General features: G+C 34.9%; 2 protein-coding genes across 10 annotated transcripts; both read left to right on the top strand.

The window, feature by feature from the left end:
- The first annotated feature begins 1,221 nt into the window (after positions 1–1,221).
- LOC116019943 (transcriptional activator DEMETER) lies at positions 1,222–12,748 on the top strand. Of its 2 annotated transcripts, none has more exons than XM_031260341.1 (21): positions 1,222–1,403; positions 2,030–3,023; positions 4,128–5,906; positions 6,004–6,360; positions 6,557–6,647; positions 6,732–7,765; positions 7,864–8,135; positions 8,229–8,308; positions 8,403–8,487; positions 8,559–8,650; positions 8,731–8,799; positions 8,914–8,950; positions 9,050–9,132; positions 9,615–10,151; positions 10,559–10,595; positions 10,685–10,742; positions 11,323–11,462; positions 11,562–11,627; positions 11,847–11,961; positions 12,046–12,084; positions 12,225–12,748. In XM_031260341.1, the coding sequence occupies exons 2-21, from the start codon at positions 2,129–2,131 to the stop codon at positions 12,371–12,373; spliced, it is 6,015 nt and encodes a 2,004-aa protein (XP_031116201.1). In that variant the 5' UTR covers positions 1,222–1,403; positions 2,030–2,128; the 3' UTR covers positions 12,374–12,748. The 2 variants fall into 2 exon arrangements, with proteins under 2 accessions (XP_031116201.1, XP_031116202.1); XM_031260342.1 differs by having other exon boundaries at positions 1,222–1,415.
- Positions 12,749–15,978: 3,230 nt separating this feature from the next.
- LOC116018850 lies at positions 15,979–18,854 on the top strand. Of its 8 annotated transcripts, none has more exons than XR_004098614.1 (4): positions 15,979–16,555; positions 17,497–17,554; positions 17,820–17,895; positions 18,561–18,854. XR_004098614.1 is itself a non-coding variant. In XM_031258866.1 (2 exons), the coding sequence occupies exons 1-2, from the start codon at positions 16,433–16,435 to the stop codon at positions 18,798–18,800; spliced, it is 363 nt and encodes a 120-aa protein (XP_031114726.1). In that variant the 5' UTR covers positions 15,979–16,432; the 3' UTR covers positions 18,801–18,854. The 8 variants fall into 8 exon arrangements, 1 of the variants encoding a protein (XP_031114726.1); XR_004098613.1 differs by having other exon boundaries at positions 17,815–17,895; XR_004098611.1 differs by having other exon boundaries at positions 17,803–17,895.
- Positions 18,855–18,859: the final 5 nt, after the last annotated feature.

Genomic DNA, 18,859 nt, shown 5'->3' with positions numbered 1-18,859 from the left:
GCAATTACCTCTATACTATAGTAGATTAACTAATGGTGATCTGAAATTAATTCCCATTTAAGAATTACTGCTTGGCGTTTTAACCTCACATACAATTACATCAAAAGTGATTAATTAAACTCCTTAATTTTCAGTTAATCAAATTTCTTGACTCTTTTGCAGTTAAGCAAAGAGTCACTTAAATGTTTAAAGAAATTACTGTTGTAGAGACGGTAATTTGTTTTTTGGTTTTTAATATTTCTGATAATTAATGTGATGGATATTGAAACAAGTCAGATCTTCTGCACAATTTGCACAAAATGTACCTGAAACTAACAGGCCATACTGCACTGTAAATATGCATATCATTATTCGATTTTTTGACAAAAATAAATTTGATGATACCTTAAAAGACCAACAACAATAAATGACAAAATATACTATAGTGCCAGTATGCTATAAAAGAAAAATATAGTAAATATTAAAATTTGGAGAATTCTATAACACCGTATGTCATGATATTGCTGTCAAAAAAATCAAAGATTATTTACTTTTTGGGTCATTTTTATTTTATTCTCTCTCGCAAATTTAGCTAATGTGTATTATGACGTTGCAGTCAAAAAAATAGAAGACTTTTTACTTCTTTTTTATGGTCTTTCTTTGTTTGATTTCATTTTTTCACTAGCTTTCTTTCACATAAACTGAATTAAGAAGATAAAAATTTATTTATTTATTTTAGTCTTTATTCAGTTTTTTCTTCCTTTCTTTCTCGTAAACTCAGCTGACGTATGCCATGACGCTACAGTCAAAAGAGTAAAAGATTATTTACTTTATTAGGTTTTCCTGTAAAACAAGTTAAAGTGTGTCATTACGTTACAGTCCCAACGGTCTCTTTTCCTTTTATGGATTACAGCATTATAAAAATATCTTAAAACACTTAATTAGGAATATAAGATTGTATTGAAAGATTTTCTAAACATGAGATTTACGTGATGGAAAACAAAAGCGTTAACCATAATTGGTTCACTCAGAGAGACAAATCATAATTGAAATTCCAAATAAAAACAATCACAATTCAACAAAATAAAAAAAAATATTATTATTCGTTGCATTAAGTTTTTGGAGGAAATAAGGATTTTATGCATTGAATGTGGACTTGACCAAAATGTGGGTGTGCCCTTCTTTGTTAGAATGGAACCTACTACTTCACTACATACACTTTCTTTCTTTTTGTATATAAAGTGATGTCTCTCTGTAATTTTCCTACCCTTTTACTCTCTCTCTCTCTCTCTCTCTCTCTCTCTCCCTCCTTCTCTCTTTCTCTTTCCTCTCTCTCTCACATGTTTAACGAGGCTGACTTGTCTCTCCGGCATTGACTCGTTCTCAGGCGACATACTCCGGTGAAGGCTCACAGCTAGAGATCGGTGAGCATAGCTGTACGTGATAATTATTTTGCATTTTATTTGCTGAATTTTGTTGCTTAATTACCCATTTTCAGTAGTGGGGGATTTGCATTTTTCTTCTAAAACCTCAAAATCACGTGCCTGCAGATTTTGCTGATTTGATCTTTACCCATTTTAATTCTGTGAATTCTGCTTTGCTTTGGTGTTTACTCTCTCTGATTTGGTGTTTTTGATTTCCTGCTTTTTTTGGTTTTTTTTCCTTCTACTCATTTTGGGAAATTTGAGCTGTGCTGTGCTGTGTGAAATTGGTAATTGGTGAAGAAACAGAGGGAGGCTGCTGGCGTGGTTGAAGAAATGGAAAAATTAATAAAAATTTTGCTCTTTTTTTTTTTTTTTGTTTTTATTTTTTGGTTGAATTTTGGGGATAAAGAACTGTTTCTTGAAATGAATTTGCCGGCATTTATTGCATGATGGCATTTTCCGTTTTATCTTCTAAAGACAATGCACTTTTTTAGTTTTTTTTTTTGGTTGGTTCAATTTTCTGATTAGGTAGAGATAGGATTCTTGGGTGGGAATGGAATTTTGTGGGTTTGGGGGGGGGGGGGTTGAGAGATATGAGTGATGAAGATTTTGTGTTTTTGCTGCAGGGTTTTGTGGGTGCTGGTTAATGCTGCTAGGGTTTGGTGCACAAAATTCATGAATTCTCTTCTAGAGTAGGAGAGATTAGAGGCAGCTAGTTGAAGAGGATGAACCCCCATATGAATCTGGGGAGGCAATTTTTTATGCCCCGGGAGAATGGAGTCGTCGACAATGGGGATCCTTGGATTCCAGTGACACCACAAAGGCAGATCTCGACGAGACCCAATCTTAATCCTGCTGACACGCAAGGGAATTGGCAGGAACGGGTGTTAACCGCGCCTCATCTTGTTCCATCTGAAATCCAGGGGAACCAGATGAATCCGCGGGAACCCCAAACGCCAATTTTACCTGGACCCCCTAATCTTGTTCCGGCTGAAATGCAGCTCGGGAACCAGATAGAGAGGGTGAATCGGCAGGAGGAGCTGCAGAGGCCAATTTTACCAGGGCCGAATGGTATTCCAGCTGAAATGCAGGGGAACCAGATGGAGAAGGCGGCAAATTGGAAGGATCTGATTGGTATCTATGAGCACCTCCTGCAAGACAGTGCTGAGGATACAGGGAAAACTCAAAATGTTAATTCGGTGGAAAGAATGGATAATACGAGAGCATTTCAGAATACAAATTCTGCGGTGCCAAAAAATTTGTACAATAGGGAGCTTAATCATAATTGGAATAATAACCTAGTTGAAAGCAGAAGTTATAGTCAGAATATAGACTCATATGGACAAAATCTAGGCCATTCCAGTCCAGCTTGGAATAACTGTAATACTCTAGCAGAAGTGTTTGGGATGAGAAACTTGCAAACAGCACATTGCTCGAATGCAACACCAGACAAGAACACCTATGTAACTGGTAAACCAGTTAGTTCCAATTCCTGTTCTCCATTGGAAGGCGGCAGTTATAGACAATGCAATACAGCGAGCCCGATGCTTCAGAAGCAAGCCCATTCAATGAGTTCAAGTGCAGCTTCTGATGGTTACAACAGACAATACCGACCACATGGTACACTTTCTTCATTTCTTATAGTGTTTATTTCTCATTCTGGTATTTTAACTAAATGTTTCAAGAGCACAGCCTGTACTCCCATTCCCACTTGACATAGCGGGATGGCATCAGGGGATCAACACTCACCAGACCCCCTGATTCCAACTCTCAAAGTCATGTGGGACAGGAGTTCCGAACAAGTACAAATGTCTTTTTTCCACATTTCAATTGCATATGGATAACAAAATTTGAAAGCCTCTTAAAAGTGCAATGCTCTATTGTGATGATATAACCCAGAACAATATCTCATTGAAAAGGGTAAAAACTTGTGTAAAACTATCTCACGAATCCTTTTCCGTGAGAAGTATCAAGTTGTAGACAACAAGTTACTTATTATAGAAATCATAATTAGTATTGTAGAAAATTTAATACTCCCTCCATCCCTAATTGCAAATGTTACTAACTTTCCAATTTTACCCCTCAAAAGTAGGTGTCATTTATACGAAGTACAATTATACTTACATCATTAATGGTCTAGAAATTTGAAAAAATCAAAAGGGTAAATTGGGAAATGTAGAATGATAATTATGTTCAATTTTAGAAATATGACACTATTTTGGTACAAACTAAAAAAAAATAAGACAGATAAAATATGATAGAGAGAGTACTAATTTAAAATAAATAAATTGTTACTTATAATAAGTATTATAATATTTATATGTGAAATTATGATACTATTAAAGGTAAAATGATTGTTACTAATAATAAATATTATAATACTTATAACTGAAACATACTTACAAAGTGAAATTTTAATGTAAATATCTTAATACTTGTGTGATCCGAGTGTGACTCCGTTGAAATTAGATCAATTGTAAATTGATTAGTAGCACATACTTGTTGGACCTATTTTATCAAGTATGACCTAGTTACACAAGCATAATTACATTACAGTCAGGTTGAAATAAACAGGATAAGCATATGATATTAGGCATGTATATAAGCATGACAAATTCTCTTACAAAAGCTAAAATTTAAGAATTTGTTGATTGGGTTGGATAGTCAAAGCATGTTGTAGTACTTTGTTCTGATTAATTAATACCGAATGCTGCTTTATGACAGGCGGTTTCTCTGTGCTGCATCCTACCAGCTGCAAACTATATACACCGACCCCGGGCACTGTTGCAAGCTCTAGTACAGCAAGTTTCTACCCACTTGCCCCAATAACACCAGATAAGGTGCAGCAAATAATGATGCACCCGCTAGATACCATTGAGGAATTCTCAACTCCTGACAAGGATAAGCAGGAAAGAAATGTTGGGCTCATACAGAATACACCAGATTCATCATCTGCTGCGATATCGCCACTGCAGAAGGAATGCAACTCGGTAAGTGGAGGAAATGGGGACATTGACCTTAACAAGACACCCCAGCTGAAGCCTCAGAAAAGACGGAAACATCGGCCAAAGGTGGTGGTGGAAGGGAAACCCAAAAGGAAACAAAGGGCTCCTTCAACAAAAGGCAGTACACCCAAGGAGACTCCATCTGGAAAAAGGAAGTACGTGAGGAGAAAGGGTCTAAAGTCCCCATCAACTGAACAATCCAATATAGTGGACGAGGCTGCTGCTTCAAATCCAGAAAATCATGCAAACTCTTGCAGGAGGGCTCTAAATTTCAACTTAGGAAATGAAGTGACAGGTGAAAGCCATGATAGAAATGAAGTGACAAAGGTAGAAGCACAAAAACACACAGACCAATCTTTTGATTTGAACTTGGATGATCAAAATACAACAGTGTCTCTGGGTCTCCACAACGCACTTACAGCATCAATCCAACATGAACTACAGAATGGAGGTCAGCAAGCAGAAACTACAAGCAATTGCATCTATACTGCTCCTGAAACGCCTCTTCGTCCGAGTACAAGCTCAGCTACTAGTAAGAGCCATACATTGAATGCCATTGCTAGAAATTTGAGCATGCGAAATCCTATTTTATATCAAAACAGCAGCCAGAATGGATACAACCAAGTACATCAACTTACCCCTGAAGAGGGTGCAAGAAGCCAAATTGGATTTCAAACAAGAACAATCCAAGGAAAAACTGATGATACGAGCCAGTCAACATTGCAGAGCATCAGTCAATTCGTGAGAAATACAGCCAATATAAATGAAAAAAGAGGATGCAAGAGAGACTACTCCCAAAGTTCTGAGCCTATTGCACTGCTGAGATCTCAATTTTTGCACCACAAGATGTCTCAGACAGGGCAGCCCAATTTTCATTGCAGTACACTGGAGATAGGATCAGAAGCTCACAAAAAGAGGAAGTCTGAGGGCACACTTTATGAGATTATAACAAGTATGCCTTCCTGTTTAACATCTAATAAAGGTGGCTCAACACATGTTCAGCAGAGCAGCTTTACATCCCATGCTAATGACAGATTATCAAATTCAAATCTTCATGGCACAATAACCTGTAAAAAAGCAGAGAATAGGATGAATGGGATTCTGAGCAATCGGCACACAGATCCCTTGGCTTTGGGGCTTCATTACCTGAGACAGCGTGCTTCACATCAATTGCACTTAGATACAGAGAAGCAATGCATTACATCTCATTTGCCCCAAAGTAAAGAAATAGTGGCAAAGCATATATCTAGAGAAGGCACTGAAGTCCATGGTCGCAAAGCCATAGTTGCAAGTAGCAACTGGAATTATCAGTATCCAAGTCTCTCACTTTCTGGGTCTCTACAAAGGCATGAATCAAGAATTTCTCCCAGTATGATTTCCTCAAGTACATGGGAACTAGGAAGGGCATCATCCAATCAAACATCCAGTCCAAAGAAACCTCCTCGAAGAAAGAGCAAGAATACACAAAGTGACCAACAAGCCTCAACAAAAGCAAGAGGTTTTTCTGTTCATCAATTTACATATAACCAACATCACCAGTTTCTCTATTTTCTTAAATCATGAGACTCAAAATAACAATAGCATTCTTGATGCAGGGCTACATGAGGAAGGGAAGTACTCAGTTACTGTTGATATACTTGCTGTCCGGCTGGAGCGCATGGTTATCAGTGACAAGGATGTGGTTCCAAATGAGCAAAATGCACTTGTTCCATACAAAGGAGATGGTGCAATTATACCATTTGAAGGATACGATCTTACTAAAAAGCGAAAGCCACGGCCTAAAGTTGACCTTGACCCAGAGACAAGTAGGCTTTGGGACTTATTGATGGGGAAGGAAGGAAGTGAAAGCACACAAACAATGGACAAGGATAAGGAGAAATGGTGGGAAGAAGAAAGGGAAGTTTTCCGCGGACGGGCTGACTCATTTATTGCAAGAATGCATCTTGTTCAAGGTATCATAGATCCCATCTCTCTCTAAATTTAATCATCGGAGCTGCAAGTGAATCATTCTAGTTCCCAACAGTACTTAAAGGCAGTTTTCAAAAAGTTTTGGCTAGACATAGTAGTCAGGATTTTTTGCCATGACCACAAAATCCTTCTTAACCAACCTAAGTCATGGCTGCACATTCACAATTTTAATCTTTGCAGGAGATAGACGATTCTCAAAATGGAAGGGATCAGTAGTTGACTCTGTAATAGGAGTGTTCCTCACACAGAATGTGTCAGACCATCTTTCAAGGTGAGGAAAATGACTTTGCACTAAAGAGCAAAACTGGAGCACACAAAATATAACACTCCTATTCATATTTTGTTTTATGTGCAGCTCTGCTTTCATGTCCCTAGCAGCCAGGTTTCCTGTGAAGTCAAGGAGCATCAAGGAAACAAATTGCCAAAATGGGGTAAGTGCATGGATTGAGGAACCAGAGATTCAAGTAATAGATCCAGATGGCACCATCACATATCATCAGAACATAATAAAGCAGCCAAGGTGTGGTCAAAGCTCTCTGACATCCAGTGAGGCATCAGAACATGTAATAGAAAATCTGGTGAAAGGAAAGGTCCATTTGGCAAATGAGCACCCCAGGAAAACAGAGGAAGAAGTCATTTCATCACAAAATTCTTCTGACTCTTTCATTCTTCAAGCCAATGAAGAAATCAGATCCAGCTCTGGGTCCAACTCAGAAGCTGAAGACCATTTAAGTGAGCACAGCCCCAAGAATAACCAGAGTCATCTGTTATTTCCTCAACCTACAGAATTAACAGCCCCATTCCAAAAACACCAGAATAATAGCATGGGGAGTCCACTATTTGAAACAATGAGCTCAATGCTTGAATATCAGCAATCAGCAAATCCAGTGTACAACAGACAAAATGTTACAGTGGACAGACATGGTACTACCTTTGATTACCAGATCCTATCTGATATCCAGTGTCAACAAAATTCAGGAACTACCTCTGGTGATTTCTGGATGCCCATGAAAGAATACTTGGGATCAGGGGAAACAACCTCTGATAGTGTGAGGAAAGCCACATTTTTGCATTTGACAGCTAATAATGTCAGCAGAGCAAAAACTTCGGATTACTCTGGCAAAAGCATGGGACATATGGCAGGACATATAAGCACCTCAATTACCCAAGAAACAGCATCTCCAATAAATCAACCACCAGGACTCGACAAAAATGCATTTATAAACAAGATGTCAGCACACCAAGTTAATCTACAACCAGATTCTCACTCTGCAAACATCAAGCTGTCCACCAGTCGTGATCAACAGGAGACATCCAAGATCATTCAACTGGAAACCACCATCACTGCAGACTCAAATCCTACTGAAGCCAATGCTAAAAGACAATCAGGTAATGCAAAGAAAAAAACTTTTAAAACCATATAATAGTGGATAAAATGTTCATCACCTCGTGTGAGATACTTAGAAATACAGAATAATCAAATGCAGAATGGAAAATACATTCATCCAGCAAACAATCTACTGGGAATGACATTAGTGCAGCAAATGCAAGAAAGAGAAAGTCCGAAGGGGACAGGAAAGTGGTATTTGATTGGGATAGCTTGAGAAGGCAAGTTCAATCTAAGGGCGAAAGAAAAGAAAGAAGTAAGAACACAATGGACTCAATTGATTATGAAGCAATTCGCTGTGCAGCAGTCAAGGACATCTCAGATGCTATCAGGGAAAGAGGAATGAACAACATGCTAGCTGAGCGAATCAAGGTATGCATGAGTTCGGTATATTTTTGTTAGTTTCAGGTCATGAAAAATGATCCACTTTATAATGAAGAATTATTGCTTTTACATCTTGTACAGGACTTTCTCAACCGTATCGTTAGAGATCATGGAAGTATAGATCTAGAATGGTTAAGAGATGTGCCACCTGACAAAGCAAAGTGAGTCTACAGTAAAACAATATCACAAATTTGCTCATTGGCTTGCATCATGCACCATAACTTCCCCCATCATCATAGACCTTTTGCATTTCAGGGAATATCTATTAAGTATACGAGGATTGGGTCTGAAAAGTGTGGAGTGTGTAAGGCTATTAACACTACACAATCTTGCTTTCCCGGTAAGATTCATTTTCCAACTCAAGATCATTCAGACACTTGATTGTTAGCACTCATTAGTTGAGTTTGTTAGGTTGATACAAATGTTGGAAGGATTGCTGTTCGGTTGGGGTGGGTACCCCTTCAACCACTTCCTGAGTCACTCCAGTTACATCTTCTTGAGTTGTGAGTAATATTTGTGGTATCATTCACTCTAAAGTTTTTCTACTACATTGGGCCTTACCAATTACCATGTTTCCATACAGGTACCCAGTGCTGGAGACAATTCAGAAGTATATATGGCCCAGACTCTGCAAGCTGGATCAGAAAACACTGTAATTCATTTAATCTTCAAAATAGTTCTTGTCTAGTTCATTAACTAGTGGCCAAAAGCATATCAAAAATTTTACCTGTCAATGATTCACTTGTTAATGTGGTACTACCTGCAGGTATGAGCTACACTATCAAATGATTACATTTGGAAAGGTATAGTGCTACATGTCTTGAAGTTCAATCTAGAGTAGGAAAATTATCTTTACCGTGAGGAATGGATTCTTTATGGCTTATTCTGATATTGGTTTACAGGTTTTCTGCACAAAAAGCAAACCAAATTGTAATGCATGTCCAATGAGAGCAGAATGTCGACATTTTGCAAGTGCTTTTGCAAGGTTAGTTATTCACTATGATTTACTCATATGTGCAACTAATTGACAACATATAGCACATTTGATCCTTACTATTGACCTAATTTTGACAATTATAACCTTAAGATATTCAAGTGTGGATAGCTTTTTCATAATTTTGGTCAGTGGGTCAGTGAAAAACAAAAAGGATTATTACAAACCAAAACTGCTCATACAATTAGCAAAATTTCATTTAAGACATAGTTCACCTGTGGAGACTAGCCATTATAAAAATGTTCAAAAATTATTGAGTAATTATTGTTTGGGGGGGAGGGGGTGGGGGTTATATTGCTTAAATTTTTTTATATTTAGCAGAGAATAATTACTTTTTTAATAATTGTATAAATGAAGAATCATCCACATGAGGTAGAAATTGGAAGCCTTCATTCCTAGTTTTCCAGTTTTCACAAATGCATCAGACAAGAACACATGTAAAATATCATAGCATAATAACATTCTACCTGCAGCGCAAGGCTTGCTCTTCCTGGGCCAGAAGAGAAAGGTATGGTTAGTGCAAGTCTACCCGTCTCAGCCAACGGTAATCCTGCTGCAGCATTCAAGCAGATGCCTCTTCTCCCAGGAAGGTCAGAAGGAGTAAGTGTTGTAGGTTTACCTGGTGCAGTTGAAGCTGGCATGATCCCTGCTTTCTTGAACAAGCCTATGCCACAACCTCCACAGATAACTAGTGTAAACAGAGAAGTAGAAGAACTCATTACTAGCAACTGTGAACCTATTATTGAGGAACCAGCATCACCTGAACCATTGCCAGAAGTATCAACAAGTGACATTGAGGATGCATTCTATGAAGATCCTGATGAAATCCCTACAATCGAGCTCAACATGAAAGAATTCACAACAAATCTGCAGGCTATCTTGCAAGGGCAAAATTTGGGAATGCAAGACGGTGACCTGTCCAAAGCTTTAATTACTTTGAAACCAGATGCTGCTTCCATCCCTACACCCAAACTAAAAAACATTAGTCATCTGCGGACGGAGCACCAAGTGTAAGTTTCTAACTTGTTCAGGATTGATGGCATACTGATAACAGAACCAAAACAACTCTGAATGAACAAAATTTGGTAGATTTTATAATTTGTTCGTAAAACATGACTACTGCTGGAAACTTGTTGATAATCTTAAAGTAGCAACCACTAAGACAAATGTAACAACTCTAACCTGTTCATTTGCTTTATCAAATGAAAAGAAAGTTATACCTGTAAAATCTGAAATATCAACCTTTGATATTTATATCATATGGATAAAATACCATCAATAATGAGGAAGCAACAGTTAACCAACTCCCTGATCATTGAGATCTAGAAGCTCTATCACTCTTTTAAACAAATTTTGTTACAAAGTTATATTATTAGCATCTCTTGCTGAAAGCCAATGTGTCTATGATATATTGCAGGTATGAACTTCCAGATGTGCATCCACTGCTTGAAGGGGTTAGTTATTAATATGTACTTTGTTTGAAGTTAAATATTTGGCTAGATGACACTAAACTTGACCACTGACCCACAATCTTTAACTCCAGCTGGATAGACGTGAACCTGATGATCCAAGTCCATACCTTCTAGCTATATGGACACCAGGTAAGCAAGCATGATTTAAATAAATTCTCTCTTAACTCATACTTCCCAAACATAAATCTTTATCTTGCAAGTTGCAATATATTGGTAAATTTAGCAAAACTGGCTCCTTGCACTTCAGTACAAAACTAAGCTAATGATTAGGTGATCCTGCTAAGTCTAAGGGAAAAGTACATGTCAGTGCCTAACTACCATTGAAATGGCAGAAAGTGTGGGTCACTAGCAGTTCTTTTCCATTTCCTCTTCAGTTTTTGAATAATCTTTTCCTTCTAGTTGGGTTCAAATGTTTGGGCCAGAAATAAGATGTCCATTTTTCCACAATGCTTATTCCAAATATATAAGTTCCTAGCATTCCAATTTACATAAAATACAATTACTCCATAGGACTTTGTAGTCTCCTATAAATAATACTTCATACGCAACCAGTGACATAATTATACCATCTCATTTCAATAGAAGTTACTCAAAGTAACTTATCTATTTTAGTAAGATGAGTCACATTAGACAATATAGAGATTATTATTTGAATTTCCATATTATCATAACATGAATGCTTACCTGATATGTGCATCAAATAACCCAGGTGAAACTGCCAATTCAATTCAGCCACCTGAAACAAATTGCAATGCCCAAGCATCAGGTAGATTGTGCAATGAAAAAACATGTTACTCATGTAACAGTGTAAGGGAAGCCGATTCACAAACAGTTAGAGGCACTCTTCTGGTAAGTGATGCAGTGATACATATTCAATCAAAAAGGATGCTAATATAAACAAAAATATAGGTTAGTACTTCTTTTACTGAAATAACTACGTTATTCTAGATACCATGCCGAACAGCAACAAGAGGAAGCTTCCCACTCAATGGCACATATTTCCAAGTAAATGAGGTAATTTTGTAAATCTAATTTCTTTTATTAATCACTGTGCAGTGCAAGTCTCAATTTAGGGCTTACTGTATGTTCTAGAAATATTATAATGCATGCTATTGCTAAAAATACGCCATCATGTGCAAAATTGCAAATGGCCAGATGATATTTGGATAGTTTAGACTTACCATATGTATATATGATCAAGAAATATCACAAAACCTGATCTTGATTGTGTAGGTATTTGCTGATCATGATTCCAGTCTTAATCCAATTGATGTTCCAAGACGGATGATATGGTACCTGCCAAGAAGGACAGTCTACTTTGGGACTTCTGTCTCCACAATTTTTAAAGGTATACTAAAATGGACATTGAACCATGGTTATTAAATTTTTTATTTGAGAATCAAATCAATGTCTAATTATTTGTACTTACTAGGCTTGTCAACTGAACAAATTCAACACTGTTTCTGGAAAGGTATGAACATCTTTTTGCATTAAAAAGCAACAATAATGAGACCTTTTAAAGCCATTTTGCTGATAGAGTCCTTTTCTATATTCATTACCACCCTTCTGCCTTATTCTCCCTGCTAAAGTAATTTGAAAAGCATTTTGCAGGATTTGTCTGTGTCAGGGGATTTGATCAGAAAACAAGAGCACCGCGCCCACTCATGGCCAGACTACACTTCCCAGCAAGCAGGTTGGTCAAGAATAAAAATGAAACCCGAAAGAAGGATGTGTCTGCTGCAGAGAGGATTGATAAATAGGGAGCTAACCAAGGCCTGCTAAGTCAAAGACAACAGAATTCCTAGGGTAGAAGTTTGATTACTAACAAATTGTTGTACATTCAATTATTTCTTGCCTTAACAGGACATGTGATTTTACATGTAATACTTAGCAGCAGAAATCATACATGTTTCTTGGCAAGGCCCCTTCACAAGAGGGCATGATGTATAAATAAGCAATTTGTATAATTTCATTCATGCTCACAAAGTGAGCCATTTTTCAGGAATGACAGATACCAAAGGAGAGAGAGGTATAGAGAGTAACAACTTTGATCTGTAATGTATATTGCCCCTATACAAATGTATGAATTGGAGTTTTTTTAAGATCCATTTAGTGCCAGAGTGTCATGAATGCCATGCCATCCGTGTCTATCTTATAATTAGTAGAGACTTGCAGATGATAATCGCAATTTATTGACAGACATCTATAAATCCAAATAACAAATAATTCCCAGAAGAAATGCATTTCTTTCTCATCAATATATTAGACAGTCCAAGAGAAAACAAACACAATAACAGAAACTAAGCTCTACTTAACCTCAATAATTTGATTAATTTCCCACCCAAAGTTAAAACAAATTAACTCTTTCTCCCTTTCATAAGATCGGTGCAGTAAATGAAAAAGAAAGAAAGAAGCAATCATTCCAGAGGCTGTACAACAACGAAAATATAGCACAATAGAGCAACCTTTTCATGTAGAATCATGATCAGACAACAGCACTTAACAAGTAACATTTCATTGGAATTCAAAATCTGAAGCAATGTAATGGTGAATACCTTGTCTACCAGCGGCGGATGTATGCCTTTGGCTAAAGTACACACTTGCTCCATTCCTAACAATCCATACAAGCTGGAAGATTAACCTATCCTTCCTGCAACAACTCTGAGAAGAGAAATTTAAAAAGGAGAACTACAACATGAATAGATTAGGAAGATCTCCCTAAACCTCCACCTTGATTCAAAATGGAAAATTATAAGCGATGTTCTTACAAGGTATAATAGTTCGCCGGTAATCAAGCGAAGTTGAGGATTTAAGACAATAAGATATACGCAATGTAGTAATGAAATGAAAAAAGGAAATGAACTTGAACGGAATACTCATCTGTATGTGCTTTGATCGGAAAATGGGCGGATGCCGATGCCGGAAAGAGGCGAATGAGCAGAGCAGAGACGAGACGGGTGGAGCGTCGTGCTTTGGGTAGGGTTGTGGAATTTGATGATATTTGTATTGGCGCGCATTGTTCGATTTGTTTACCGCGCTCTTTCGCCCTATAGTTTCAAGATAAAATTTGAATTTATTTATTTTTTAATTGAATTCCTTTTTCTTTTTTCCTATTTCTTTTCCCTTTTCTTTTTTCCTTTGTTTTCCTTTGTCAGCTTAAGGATACGTTTGGTAACCTAGAAAATGATTTTTGAAAATCGAAAATAGAGGTGATTTACTGATTTTCTTAAAAATGACTTCCCTTTTTTTTTTGGTGTGGTGCCTTAATTGATTAAAAATATTCTTTTTATTTAAAAAAAAAAAAAAATTTCAATGACTCTCAATAAAATAAAAAGATACTTACGGGTCTTTTTGTAATAGTAAGTTGTTGAAATGCGAGTGTTTTTTTTAATTCATTTTTTTTTTTTTTTTGGCATGGCGACAAATCTTTCGCAAAGTATTATACTTGAACATACAAATATGGATAGTGCATTTAATGTATTAAATGATATGTTATAAATTTTGTCTGCATTAAGGGCCCCGATATTTTAAACAATATTATTTTTATATAAATACTCTTGAAATAAAACCATTTTTAGCAACTATGGAAATTTCATTAGTATGATTTCAAACATATCTTATAACAAAATTTCAAATACAAATATTTTATGATTTTTCTAACTCTATATTATATCATTACTAGTCACTGGCACGTGCGTTGCGTGAATGCCCAATGACCAATTATTCAATTAATGTGTTAAAATTTTTAAATAATATATAAATATTAATAAATATTATATGAGAAATTAAATGAGTACATAAATAATGTGTAGTAGATATTTTAGTCATTCAAAATATTAGATCTTGATAAGTTTTTGAAAATATATGTGTAATTTCAATTTAAAGTCCATTACTGAAAGGACTTTAAATCAGAATTAACAAAGTATCAAATTATGGACAAATCATCTTTTTAATTTTAATTGTGTAATCTAACATATAACCATTATGAACAAAATAAAATATACTTTATAAATTTTTGCACCCCATAACTAAAAATCAGGTGTGTAATCATATGTTAATATTTTATAATGCATCAACCATTGATTGCTCAAACCTCCTCACCAACTACCATATCTACAAAAAGTAATTAAAAATTAAAGATTGCGTATAAGAATGAATATAAATTAGATTGATGCATGGGCTAATATTCTACTTAGTTGACTAATTTAACACAACGTTAGATCATAATAATTACATGAATTTTATAAAATAATTTCTTATAATAATTACACAGAATTTTATAAATAATTTCTTTAAACTTACCATTGAAGCTAAATTTACGGAACTCTTAAAATTCCAATCATTTTCAATAACTAAAATCCCAAAAATCACATAAATTAGATATTTCTAATTACTAAAATATTATTAAGACATTATAAATTATTTTACATCTAAACACTTAAAGAAATTATTAATTTTGGGGAAGCATCAATATTACTCCTTATAATAATATATTACATAACATATATTATTATAATATATTTAGAAAATCCCCTTGGCATAACATATATTATTATAATATATTTAGAAAATCCCCTCGGCATAAATATTTACACTTACTCAAATATTATTAAGGCATTATAAATTATTTTACACACAAACAATTAAAGAAATTATTACTTTCGTGTAATCAAAATCTTACGAATATTACTAATGAATATTCATATAAATTTGGGACAAATAAATAATTTTAATGAACATTAAACTTACTCTCGAAGCAAAAGTTCTCGTAAACACTTATGTGATTTATGTGATTTATTAATTGTAAACTTTTAATTTATGTGATTTTTAGAATGTTAGTTATCGAAATGAGTAATTATTGTTTTTGAGTAGTATTTGGATTTAAATTATAGTATTCAGTGAAAATATAATAGTTTTTGAAATTATGATAATTGATGAATTTAATATATTGTTGAAAGTTTGTTAATTGGTGAAGTTATATTTGTTGAAATTAAAACAATGTTAAATATGGAATTTAATATATTTATTGAAATTTTAATTTACTAATTGTAAACATTTAATTTATGTGATTTTTGAAAATTTAGTTATTGAAATGAGTAATTATTTTGTTTGCGGAATATTTTGATGTATGTATGTATGTATGTATATATATATATATATATATATATATATATATATATATATATGTGTGTGTGTTTTTTTTTTGGATTATAATTGGTGTATGTATGTTCCAAAATAGGCCCAAACACCTTTTTTTTTAAATTAGGCCCATGTCTGGCCGAATTGGGCCAGACATGGCCCAAACCCATAAACCATACTTTATGTTCATAATCAATTTTTCATCTGCCAAACCTAGCTCCAAACAACTCCTTTCATCTGCAGCCAACATACAGAGAGGGAGAAACGCGGAGAGAGAGAGAGATGCGGAGAGGAGAGAGAGAGAATCGCGGAGGAAGAGAGAGAGAGAATCCCAGATGTGAGACGCCCACCGGCCACCGGCAGACCGCCACCACCCCTCAGCCCTCACTGTCTCTCTCGCGCTCTTTCTCTCTCACCGCCAGACCGCAACCGCCCCTCACTGTCTCTCTCTCACCGCCAGACCGCAACCACCCCTCACGGAGTTCTGACATCTGAGAATCTGAGTTATATGTTCCTCTGTTCTCTAAAGGGTGAAGTCCGAATCTCTCATTCTTCGACTTCTAGAGATTAGAGAACTATCTTCTCTGTTTTCGCCGGACAACGGTGACCCCTTTGACGCAAAAACAGACGACAGATCCGTAGATCTGGATTGACGAAACCCCAGTTGTGTGTGGTAAGCAATGGATAGATCCAATCGCCGTCGACTTCGGTGTTGGCTGGTGCAGTCTGCTCAACAGCTCGCCGTTGGTTGCCTGGCCGGAGTTGCTCCCTCGCCAACTGATCCGAGCCTCCGACACGACGCCGTGAGTTCTTTCTTTAATTTTTTAATTTCTTAATTTTTTAAAAATAAAAATTGTCCTGGTTGGATTGTGACTTTTGTGTGATTTTGTATTAGTGTTGCCTGTTTATATTATTGCTTGGTTTGTTAACTTGTATGAAAATTTTAAACTTTAAAAACAAATGTCTACTAATGTTCAATAAACATATACTAATTGATACTGCTAAACATAAGTAATTGATACTGCTAATTGCAAAACTGTTTCTTAAATAAACATATTGTAAACTGCTAAAAAAATACTATGTATGTTGATTTATTAAACATACTGTTTGCTAAATATATCGAGTCTCTTTGTTAAAAATATTTATTAAACATTTTGTTAAATATTTTTAAACATATTGTTTGTTAAATATTTATTGTAAACATATTAATAATTATACATTTATATTGCTATTTTGTTTAATACATGTATTGGTTGTTAAAATTTTACTAAATTGTCAATGCAAAAGGGGGTTTCTCCACTTCGTCTTGATTTTGTGTTAATGATAATAAATGTTGCTAATGCATAACCAAAATAAGTTTGCCCAGTAATTGGGTGGGTAGTTTTTAGTGTCTTGAAATATTTTTAGTTCTTGGTGTGTAGTTAGCTTGGAATAGAAATGTGTAAAACTTAATAGTGTTGCAAAGTGATAAGCTTACATGAAATTTAAATTATTTGTAATGGGGCACTATCCTTGCTCTTTCCATTAACTATCTGCCTGATGATCCATCCAGATATCTAGCTTTCTTTGTTAGTGTATTTTATGCTGCTGAAAGTTATGGCTAATATGTGGTGCAATCAAGTAATACACAAATAAATAATGAATATAGAAAATTGTAACATTTGTCATATATCACATCAATATTTTGGTAAGAACATTTGTGGTTACCTCTCAGTATAAATGATACTTAGATCACATTTTCCAGGTGCATATCTATCACCCCTAAATTATACTTTTTTCCCCAAAAATCATGCTGCACGGAGGTATTTTATTTCATATATTTGGTTAATTTGTAGTTTGTAGTATTTTCTTAGAATAATTAACTGTTAGTTTATTCAATTTATGAAGCATACATCTTAATAATGTTAATTAGAAAAGTGAAATCTTTTAGACATATTCATCCTTAATTTTTCTACTTGTGCTACAAAATAGAAAGGAAAATTTGCAATTAAAAGAGATATAAAAAGTTGTAAACTTGAAGATATAAAACAATAAAGTTTATAACTTACAGCTTTTGAAGCAGTACAGAACCTACAGCCAACACAATTGATGCAACTGAAAAAAGTCCTCAGCGAATACTGCTCAACCTGAAAGTTTTGAGGAGGTAATTATTGCAACTTAAAACCATTGTAACTTAATAAGTTGATTGTTAACTCTTTCATTAATTTAGTTATTGAATATGTTCCTAAGTGTAAGTTACTAACGTGCATACTGATTTTATAGAAACATTTGCAATTAAAAGAGATATAAAAGTTGTAAACATGAAGATACAAACCAATAAAAGATTAAAACTTACAACTTCGGAATCAGTATATAATCTACAGCCAGCACAATCAATGCAACTTGAGAAACTCCTCACCATATACTGGTCAACCTGAAAGTTTTGAGGAGGTGATTAGTGCAAATAAAAAACATTGTAACTTTTTTTTTTGAGAACAAAAACATTGTAAATTAATAAGCCAATTGTTAATTTTTTTCATTGTTTTAGTTATTGAAGAATTAAGTTACTAACTTGCATACTAATTTTATAGGTTGTATTTGATTATTTGTTGACATTGATTACTTGATACATTGATTTACATTAAAAAAAATATTTAACAGCAGAATTGCAGTGCTCTAAAATCAAAATTAGTTTGATATATTAATGGTAATTAGAAAAAAGGTACAGTTATTGTTCTTTATTTGTTTTTATCTATGCCATGGGATAAAAAGGAATATTTACAGTTAAAAGAAATATACAAATTTTTACTAACTTCTAACAAAATGCAGAAAACAATGATTTCAACTTACAGTTTCAGAGGCAGCATAGAGCTTGGAGCTATCAGTAGTGATGATACTGGAAAAAGGTTGTTGGTATATAGTCGTGTGTTTGAATGTCTTGAAAATGTAATTAAGCAGCCCATAGCTGGATTCAGGATTCAATTATTTGAACGACTGAGCAGACATGAATCTTATTTCCTGGACATTGAAAAACTAAAAAGGTGTCTTGATAAACGTGAGGTGCCATAATGTGTCATAAGAATCAAATTATTCAAATAAAGAAATAATTTTTTTTTGGCACAATGGAA

The sequence above is a fragment of the Ipomoea triloba genome, chromosome 5 (genome assembly GCF_003576645.1).
Source record: "Ipomoea triloba cultivar NCNSP0323 chromosome 5, ASM357664v1".
Classification (NCBI taxonomy): Eukaryota; Viridiplantae; Streptophyta; class Magnoliopsida; order Solanales; family Convolvulaceae; genus Ipomoea; species Ipomoea triloba.
Note: the sequence above shows the minus strand (reverse complement) of the source record. Positions and strands in the feature narration are given on the sequence as shown.

Bases quoted from the DNA above. Each gene is read 5' to 3' on its own strand.
- LOC116018850 (XM_031258866.1), top strand. From the start codon at position 16,433: ATGGATAGATCCAATCGCCGTCGACTTCGGTGTTGGCTGGTGCAGTCT. The intron at 16,556-18,560 runs GTGAGTTCTTTC...AACAAAATGCAG, and splicing joins CGAGCCTCCGACACGACGCC to AAAACAATGATTTCAACTTA.
- LOC116019943 (XM_031260341.1), top strand. From the start codon at position 2,129: ATGAACCCCCATATGAATCTGGGGAGGCAATTTTTTATGCCCCGGGAG. The intron at 10,152-10,558 runs GTAAGTTTCTAA...GATATATTGCAG, and splicing joins CTGCGGACGGAGCACCAAGT to GTATGAACTTCCAGATGTGC. The intron at 10,596-10,684 runs GTTAGTTATTAA...CTTTAACTCCAG, and splicing joins TGCATCCACTGCTTGAAGGG to CTGGATAGACGTGAACCTGA.